Source organism: Emydura macquarii, unplaced genomic scaffold, assembly GCF_026122565.2.
Source record: "Emydura macquarii macquarii isolate MOO-44397 ecotype Brisbane River unplaced genomic scaffold, CSIRO-AGI_Emac_v2 contig_2997, whole genome shotgun sequence".
NCBI classification, from domain to species: Eukaryota; Metazoa; Chordata; order Testudines; family Chelidae; genus Emydura; species Emydura macquarii.
Window position 1 is genome coordinate 163 of NW_027133134.1, and position 10,404 is coordinate 10,566.

The window sequence follows — 10,404 nt, forward strand, 5'->3', positions numbered from 1 at the left end:
ATGGGCTCCCCTCGCCAAGCCAGCTTGAATCCTGCTAGCGCAGGTCACAGTAGCAGTGTAAACAGTGCAGTGAGCCCTTCGAGTGGGCTAGTGAGTCGAGTACAGACCAAGGGACTTTGCTGGATGAAATGGTCAACTTGCATCGTGGCAGAAGGAGAACAGCTGGGACTCAAAGCTGCGTGCTAGGTCCCAGGTTGCTTCATATCATTATTAGTGATCTAGAAAGAGCGGTGAGCAGTGAGGGAGCAAAATGTGCAGATGGCACAAAGCTGAGGTTAGTCAGGATGGGAGAGGGCTGTGAGGAGCTTCAGAGAGGCCTAAACAAGCTCTGGGAACAGGCAAATAGACAGCAAGTAAAATGCACTGTTGATAAATGCAAAGACATGCTCATTGGGGGCAAAGAGCTAAACTCCTCATACACTTCCCAGGCTTCTAAATTAACTGTACCAACTCATGAAAGAATGAGGGGGATTTGATAGCAGCCTTTAACACTCTATTCGGCACTGGTGAGGCCATATTTGGAGTATAGTGTCCAGTTTTTGGCCCCCCACTACAGAAAGCATGTGGAGAAGTTGGAGAGAGTACAGCAGAGGGCTGGAGTTCATGACTTATGAGGAGAGGCTGAGGGAACTGGGCTTGTTTAGTCTGCAAAAGAGAAAAATGAGGGGGGATTTGATAGCAGCCTTTAACTACGTGAAAGGGGGTTCCAGGGAGGATGGAGCTAGGCTGTTCTCAGTGGTGGCAGATGACAGAACAAGAAGCAACGGTCTCAAGTTGCAGTGGGGGAGGTCTAGGTTGAACATTAGGAAAAAGTTTTCACTAGGAGGGTTGTGAAACACTGGAAGGGGTTACATAGGGAGGTGGTGGAATCTCCATCTTTAGAGGTTTTTAAGCTGTGGCTTGATAAAGTCCTGTCTGGGATGATTTAGCTGAGGTTAGTCCTGCTTTGGGAAGAGGGTTGGACTAGATACCTCCTGAGGTCCCTTCCAACTCTATGATTCTATGATGCTATGAAAGTAAATAAAGGAGCGTTATTTACACCTAATAACACAAGAACTAGGGGTCACCAAATGAAGTTAATAGGCAGCAGGTTTAAATTGAACAAAAGGAATTATTTCTTCACACAACGCACAGTCAACCTGTGGAACTCTGCCAGTGAATGTTGTGAAGACCAAGACTATAACAGGGTTCAAAAAGGAACTAGATAAGGTCATGGAGACAGGTCCATCAATGGTTATTAGACAACAGGGGCATAGCTACAGGTGGGCCTGGGTGGGCCAGAGCCCACCCATTTTGAAAGCAGGCCCACTCAAGCATGACTTAAATTACCTGCGCAACTGAGCTCTCTCAGCTGGTGGCTTTCCCAAATTTCCTGCTTCCAGTCAAATGGCCAGAAACAAGAAGTCTGGGTTTTTCAGCCAGCCCACCTGTCAGCCAGAGGCCCTGCCAGAAGATCAGGTCTGGCTACACCCATTAGCCAGAATGGGCAGGGATGCAAAACCATGTTCTGAAGTGTCGCTAGTCTCTGTTTGCCAGAAGCTGGGAATGGGTGGCAGGGGATGGATCACTTGATGATTGCCCTGTTCTGTTCAGTCCCTCTGAAACACCTGGCATTGGCCACTGTTGGAAGACAGGAAGCTGGGCTAGGTGGCCCATTAGTCTGACCCAGTGTGGCCGTTCTTATGTTCTTAGGCTAAACTCCATGACCAACAGGAAGATTTCATCTGTTAAGGGATCCCTTTTCCAGGGTCAGGCAAAAACAATGAGACAAACGGTGTTAAATTTGGTCTTTGTTTGCATGGTTATTAGCTGGTTTTATTGACATTAACTAAAATATGTTGTCAAGAAACCAGCACAAATATATTAAGAATGAAAAATTATGAGTAACAGTTGGAAATAAAAATGAAATAAGTGATTGAGTAAACTTCCCAGAAATCTTATTCCTTCCTCTTTATGAATTGTCAGACCTTTCCTGTGAGGGAAAAATTGCATTTTTTTGAATTTTGTGTTCTATCCGCCTGCTTCTTTTCTCATTGTAGCTCTACTCAGTGTAACTATTGACTTCAGTGAAATTACTCTTGATTTACACCAGTGTGTGTCCGAGGAGAATCATGCTGTATATTTTATAAATGGCTGCAAGGAAATCCAATTTGTGCTTTGTTTTCTTTTTTCACAGACGACTGAATCCATTATGGGAGGAAGCTCAAGTTCAGTGAGTATCACGATAAAGAGATATATTTCAGAGTCCAGCTAAATGAAATGTTCCGGTGCAAATGTATATCTCGTTCATATATTGTTCACAGAGAGATTAGATTTGTATTGCGGCTTCATCACATCTCTGCTCAGCTCAATGTCTTAGGCAGAGTGGCTTCTCTGAAGGAAGAGGAACCTCCTCAGACATAGCTACTTCCCCTCTTACAGCTGGCATCTTGACCCAGATATTTGCTCCATTCCCTACCGTGTCCCTAACTTTGGTATCATCCTTAACCCTGAATTTGATCCTCTACATCTTCCATGCCTGCAGATCTGCTGCCCCTGCAGCGTGAACCATGGACACGCCTGCTGCACCATCATCTCTGAAATCCTCATCCAGACCTTCATCTGTTCTGGCTGACTCACCTCCCTACACTCTAGCTTTCCCAAGTTCCTTCTATTGCTTTCTGGATCATATTCAAAACTGGTCTCAGAACTTTTAAAATCCTCCACAGACAAACCACGGCTTCCCCATGATCCTCTCGCTTCTCCCATCTCCACTCCTTCCACTCTCCTGGTTCCTCATTCCTTTAGTTCTTCAGTCAAACTCAGAATGTTGTCAGCTGAAGCTCCTGCCTTCTGGAACAACCTCCCTGTATCACTCCACAGCCAACTGTCTGTCTCATTTAACTATCATATTAGAACAAATCTCTTCCCCTCTGCTTTAATTACACTCATCCACAGGATTGAGTTATTTAATTTATTCACCCTGCAAGGACTAATTTCTCCTCCCAATGAGTTAACTCTTGCTTGTTAACTCACTAAAGAGTTTTTGGATACAGTTTATATGAAAGATGCCCAGGGCCAAGCTTAGATTTTTGAGAGAGCCAGGAACATTGTTATGTTGTGGGAATCAAACACACTTTTCTCCTCTCCCAAAACTGGAATATTCCTTTGAAATGAAAGGGAGTGAGGAGGAATCTATGGGCTGCCAGAAGCCTTCTCCACCTTAGGAGGAGTGTGTGACTGCCTGTGCTGGCACCCATGCACAGATCTCAGGCTATGTTTAAACTGATGGCAGCAAATTCGACGCTCTCAGATTGATTTATCTGGATCGATTGAGTGGAAGGGGAGACCCACTCAGTCAACCTGGAAATTGACACTATTAATCCATCTCCGCCAGGTGGAGTAATGCTGCATCGATGGGAGTGCATTTCCCATTGGCGCAGCAAACTGAAGACACCGCAGTAAGTAGGAGTTAGGAAGTCGATTGGGAGATATGCAAACTACTTTGTGTAGCTTGCATATCTCCCGTCAATTGCCACTGAATTTGACAGCAAGTGTAGACATAGGCTCAGAAGGAATTCCTCCAGCTCTTAGGCTTGGGGTCAATTGGCTTCTGTCTCCCATAAGTTTTTGTGTGTGAGCTGATCAATGGAAATCATCTGAATTGTCTGATCCTGCTCTCTGTTACACTAGGGTACATCCACAGTAACTGAACAGAAGTCAAGATCTGTCTTTTCTCATTCAGGGGCGGAGACACTAGGAAACATGCAGACACCGCATGTCCTGCTTACGTGGGCTACTGTGCAATGGTTAAATGAAAGAGTCCCACAGAAACCTGTATTCTCTCCTCTGTGCCCCTCTCTGCCGCCTGCCGGCTGTGGGTATTTCTTCACTGCACCGTTACCCCAGGGCTGTTACCCCAACCCCCACCATCCACACACCAGAACCTCTGACCTGAGTTAGGAGGTGTTTTAAACCCAGACTAGCTCACCCAGCTGTGGGCTAGGCTAACCTGGGTGCTCAGACCTGGATGCCAGTCACCCAGGTTAACTGTGCAGTGAAGACAAAGCCTGTGTGTGCAGGGCCAGGAGTACCGTAGTGGCAGCAGGATGCAATACAGCCTCCAAAGAGTGGACCAGCTCCTTCCCCCCCGGTAGCTCCCAGGTAGCAATGTGCTCTGCAGGGCATCAGTCACACACACTTGTAATGTCATTGTTGAGGCTGAACCCCATTAGCCCAAAATGACGAGGAGCCTTGCTGCCTTCTGTCTCTGCCTCACTCTGTCCATCTCCATTCCATTTTGTGTCTCCCCTTCCCTCATTTCTGGCTGTTTTCATTCTTTTGTATTTTCTTTCTCATCTCTCTATATAAAGCACTATTGCCTGACCTAACATTCACTGGGCCTTCCATAGTCATCCTCATTAATTAGCCTTGGCACAGCACCTTCATAAATAAGAAGCACACAGGGTGATTGACACCCACCTAGAACAGAGTTTGCTTCCACCATAGATAGAACAGCAACAGAGATGAAAGTATTAGAAATACAGAGAAATATAGAGAATCTTTTTCCATTTCACACTGACTTAGTTTGCACTGATTGGTCCAAGTAACCTGTGGTGCAGATTTCTATTGGCCCTGGTCCCACACAGGTGACTGGGGGTTGGCCAAGATGCCAGAAGAGCATTTTCAGTCGCCTTTTCTGAGGCCATCATCACGAAAGTTGGGTATGACTTAATTCTCAGATACGTTCATTTCTCAGTTTGTAAGCACAGGGGCTGCTGGGGCTTCCCAAATATAATCACATGAAGCCTGAGGTGGGCAACAGGAGCTCAGGTCCATACATCGCTAGTCCATGCATTGTTTGTGTCTGTGTTCTAACCATTCTGCAAAAATCACATCTTTCTTAAATCAAATATTTCAGCCGGAGCGCAATCCACGACAGAAAACTGAAGATGAAAAAGGTAAGACACTGACTTTTCCCCCATGCTGTCCTTATTTCTGCAATGAAATTGAGAACCTCACTAGTGTTGGGGGTTCTATCAAAGCTGGTTTCCTTATGGAAAATTGGGTTTTGTACTAAACAAAACGTTTTATGAGAAGTGGGTGCTGTCCTCAGCAAATTTTGACTTTTCATCAGAAAACAAACAAAAAATTGTCTTTGGTCCAATAGATTTAGGTTGAAAACTTTTTTATGTTTTTTGTTTTGTTTTATTTTTACATACATTAGAAATTTTGTGTGGAAAAAAAAAAAAAGAATTTCCCTCCAGCGCTGTTTCTGACAGTACAGGTAGGGTTTTGGTGTTTGGATTAGAGAAACATTTACATTTTAGATGCGATACTGTTTGAAATTTCTGTGCTCATGCAAATAAAGGTGTGATACTGCTGGTGTGTTAAGCTGCCTCCTCGTATGTCTGCCAATGCACTTCAGTCCTGACCTGCAATAGACCTGGGTATTTCAATCTCAACTCTGTCCGGAGCAAAGACTCAGGCTATGTCTACACTACAGAGCTTACAGCGGCACAGCTGCTAGTACAGATGAGCTAAGCCAATGGGAGTGAGCTCTCCTGTCGACTTAATCACTCCAGCCCCTGTGAGCAGCGGTAGCTATGTCAGCGGGATAAGCTGTCCCACTAACATATTGCTGTCTATACTGGCACTTAGGTTGGCGGCTTATTCACACATCTGAGAGTCAAGAGTTATGCCGACATAAGCTGTAGAGCAGACATGGTCTAACAATCAAAGCCAAACCATGCAGAGGTTTTGTGATGTTGGAAATTATTTTCTGTGGTCCAGGAGGAAACCAAAGCAGGTTCACTGAAGCACAGTCCTTACACTGGAATGATGATAGTTCAAACACTCACTCAACAGAGCTGTATTGGACTAAAGGTTTTCTCCCTCAGTCCCACCCCTTGGAGGGCAGCAGTCAGTCCCACAACTGGCTTTAAACCCCAGCTACATTTTAAATAATTATTTTCCAAGTTTTCCCAACATTTCTCTAATTCCCTGCGCCCCCCTCCCTACAGTTCTCCAGCTTTTGCAAACAGCCCGCTTTTCCCAGGCTGCGCTGCCAGCTCCACAGACAATCTTGGCTTCCTGGCATAGTAGGAAGGATGGTCTGTGGCATACTCCATCCCAGCACCAAGCTAACTGGCCTGAGGACAGTCTGCTGGGACTCTGCAGCTCCTCCCTGACCAAGAGTGATGGGATGACGTGTGGGCAGGCCAGCCTGCTCTCATGCATCTCAGCTCCCTTCCTCCAATGAGCCTGCAAAGATCCTACCCTGCACCACCCCATGCAGTGGCCAGGGCGGTTCTGCTGACCTAGAGCAGCCTGGCACCACAGGGAGAGGGCACCAGGAAGGGAAGTTTTAATGAAACCACAGAGGGCCATTTTCTCCTGCTTCCAGGCCCCTGGAGGCTGCTCTGCACCCTGACAGGCCCGTCCTCCCCAGCGGACAGCTCCACTCAGCAGCTGTCAGCCGGAGCCGCTTTCCCTGGGCTGCTCAGCCACCCAGGGCTGGTTCACACTGACCTTTGCGTAACTCACCTCGACTGCTCTGCTTCCCTTCTGCACTTCCTGAGGGGGTGCATTTACTCAGCCAACTTCCTGATCGATTGAGCGGGTCTATACCGACCGTTCAATCGATACAGAGAGATCGATCTGGTGGCGACGAATTTGCCGCCGTCAGTATAAACGTAGCCTCAGCCTCCCCGGCTGTTACTCAGCTGGTGAATGGCCTCACTCGCTGGAACATTCGGAGGCACCATTTCCCTTCACGTCACTCCCCACCTCGCTGGTTGCCATGCACACCCCATAGGCGGGGAAGAGCCCAGGGGATGCTGTGGCTGTTGCTGCCAGAGGGCTCCTCTGCGGGACTCCACTGCTCCTCTGCAGCTGTGCCGACTGGCTACCCATGGAGGGCCCAAGGGCTCCATGCCGTGGAGAAGGGGGGATTTGGCTCTAACGCCGGGCAATGCAGCCCTATTGCATTTATTCCCTTTGGTGCGTTAATCAGCTCCTCCAACCGAGAGTGGCAGGAGGTGCTGTGGTGGGCATGGTGCATTTTCACCATCGACTTCTACTCTCTGTCGCTCTCCTACCGTGTTTTCTTCCTGCCTTCCCCTCTTTTCCTTCACTGTTTTTACTCCTCATTCCTGTTTTTCTTCCCCTACCCCCCATGGTTCACTCTTTTCCCCCTTCATCCGTCTGCCCCAATTATTTGCCCCATTCCCCTTTTCCTCTTTTTTATTCCCTTTTTTCTCTCCCTAGTCTCCTTCCTTTCTCTTTTTACCTTCTCACCCCAAACATACAAACAAAGGGGCTGATTTTAAGAGTTGCTGAGCACCCAAATCTCCAGCTGAAGCCAGGGGGAGCTGGGAGTGCTTCACTTCTCTGAAAGTCAGGTCCAAATTAAACTCCCTAGGCATCTTCTGCCAGACAGGGAGGCCATTCTCTAGCCTGCCCCGGCTCTTTCTGCTGCTCCCACATTGCTGGGCTGGTTCTTGTGACTGCTGCTCCTCTCTGCATGGGGCACAGGCTGGACAGGGAGCTAATGAGGCCTGGGGGCAGCACCACACCATGAAGAGAGATTCCAAAACAGACCAGGAAGGATCCAGATCAGCGTCCCTCCCAGACACAACACCTGATCACTGAGCTGGCCCACTGCAGCCCAGAGCCTGCTGTGTGCTTGAGAACTCACTCAGATCTGAACCGAGTGCTCCAAAGGTGACAGGCTGTCAATGCGAACCACTCGCTTTGCTACTCTGCTCCAAAATGTAAAATGTTTCCATGCCAATTAACTGAGGCCTTACAGCAGTTAGAATCACAGAAAGGAAATCCCCAAACACACCCACTGTTAATTTATTATCTGTACAATGACATTGTCAAACTTACTTCTTCCAGGCCCAGGAGCTGCCAGCCAGTGCACTGAGAAATCCGAACTCAGGATTGTTCTTGTGGGAAAAACTGGAGTTGGGAAAAGTGCAACGGGAAACAGCATCGTTGGTGTGGAAAGGTTTGAGTCTAAAATCTCAGCACAATCCGTTACAGTAAAATGTACTAAGAATAGAAGAGATTGGAAAGGCAGGGACATTGCAGTCGTTGATACTCCTGGGCTTTTTGACACAAAAGTTTCTTTAATAGAAACTATGAATGAAATAGGGCGTTGTGTCGTGGTCTCCTCCCCAGGACCCCATGCTATAGTTCTGGTGATGCAGCTGGATCGTGTCACTGAAGAAGAGAAAAAAACAGTTCAACGAATACAAGACATTTTTGGGGAAGAAGCCGTGAAGTACATGATCTTCTTGTTCACCAGAAAAGACGACTTAGGTGATAGGACATTACATGATTATTTAAAAGAGTTAAATGACAAAGATCTTCAGACGTTGATGAAAAAGTGCAGGAATCGATGCTGCGCTTTCAACAACAAAGCGAAAGGACAGGAGCAGGAAAAGCAGATTTCAGAGCTGGTTGAAATGATTGATAAGATGGTGCAGCAGAATGGAGGCTCACATTATACTAATGACATGTATGAATATGCTCAGAAGAAACTTGAAGAAAAAATCAAGATGCTCAGAGAACCCTATGAGAAAGAGAAGGAAAGAAAAAGAAAAGCTGTGATATCTCAGTATGATGAAGAATGTAAAAAACTCGATAAGAAATTAAAGAAAAAAGGCTCACCTGATGAAAAGACTTTGAAACAACAGAAGGAGGCCATGAAACAAAAACTGGAAAAAGGTATAGAGGAAATAAATAACCAGTACGAGAAAGAGATCATTAAACTCTTGGAACAAGCTGCTGCTGATGTTACTATAATAGAAGCTATTTTAAAAAAATTCACACATATATATTCAAGTATCAAAGGCTGGTTTAGAAAATGATTGACTTACTATAATTTCGCCTTTAGCTACTTTGCCAGTTTTTCAGTAGTCATGAATGGAGTTTCATTGCCTTGTAACACTTTAACCTCCTAATTTTTTCTGCATGGAAGTTTACCTTTGAATCAGCTTCTTAGTCAGCCTTGTACTTTCAGACCCTACTGCTGATGTCTACAAAGCATGAGTAAATGAGGCTATTAGCATTTCTTCTTTATTAACATTGTATGTTGGTTCCATTAAAGATTCTGGCTACAGCTATTAGGTCGCTTCTGAACTTAAGAGTTGGAATAAGCTTGGGTTGATGTATTAGATTCCCTGTGACTAATATTGTTGTCAATATGCTTGTAAATATAGACCTTACTTCTGTTCAGAAATCATTTACAGAAATCAGAATCTGTTCATAAAAATAACCATTCATAAGTATTCACTGAACAGTTTGGATGAACAGTTCTCAGCCCATTGGTTGTTAGCAAGCAGTTCATTCAGACTAGTCAGTATCTAGTATTTGTAACTTCCGCCTGGCCACCCAAATCACATGGTATTGTTTCTGCTTCTGGATTAAAATTTTGTAAACAAGAGAATAACAAATTATTCATGCTATGGATTTTCAAACCATTAATGTGAAAATTCATGAAACCTTCAAGGTTCGTAAATATTTTTTCACATTCAACTCAACATTTCTATTCACTAACGTATTTGTGACTGAATGCTTTATTCAGCCAGTTCTAACTGCTGTGTAACTCCCACAATCCCACCTATGGATGTAGCCTACCTATAATTCTCCTGTTTAACTTCCGATTTGCTGTGAAATGTCATGTGATAATTTCCACGAATTATGAATGATAATATGAAAATTAATTCAATTATTTTTATTTAACTATAGCAGCACTGGAGGTTTTAGAACTTGTAGTTTAGAACTTGACTGTGTAGTTTTATGCTGAATTTTAGGACACATATTAACCTAGATTTTGTTTATGTAACCGATTAGTTCATTTAATCATGCATTTTTCATTGTGCTATGTGAATTTATGTGCTATACCATATACAATCAATGTATGCTAAATAGATTTAAATTATAGGATTCTAGAAGTATAGGATTCATAAATATTTAAGAGTGATTAATATGTATTAGGCATCTAAGTAAAGCATGGCCACAATGTATTGTCTGAGACCATGAGATACCTGATTGTAACATCTTTGAATGTCTGTCTTGACTGCAGGGTACACGTCATGTATAGATGCTAATGACAATAATAGGAACTACAAACAACCTATGAAAAATGGGACACCCCGATGTTCATGGGGTGTGAAAGTACAGATACGGGAAAGAGGACTGCCACCAGGCATATGCCTAAAGTGTTAGGCGTGCTTAGAATTACAATATACAAAAGGTTCCCTGGTTGGGTAAATGTGGGAATATCCAAAGGAAAAACTCCTGCAGGAACTGTCCCTGTACTAGTGATCAATTAGCGAGAGGTCCATCGGACCCTAAAATAGTATTAAGGATGAGAGTATGACTAGACTTATAATTATTACGTAGGTTTTTGTA

General features: G+C 44.8%; 1 protein-coding gene across 1 annotated transcript; it reads left to right on the forward strand.

Moving 5' to 3' along the window:
* Nucleotides 1-4,900: 4,900 nt before the first annotated feature.
* LOC137141114 (GTPase IMAP family member 7-like) lies at nucleotides 4,901-8,858 on the forward strand (the record flags this gene model as incomplete). The annotated part of the gene is made up of 2 exons (XM_067529967.1): nucleotides 4,901-4,940; nucleotides 7,882-8,858. Coding segments are annotated over 2 exons (1,017 nt in total), but the record flags the coding sequence as incomplete, so codon positions are not given.
* Between the last annotated feature and the right edge of the window lie 1,546 nt (nucleotides 8,859-10,404).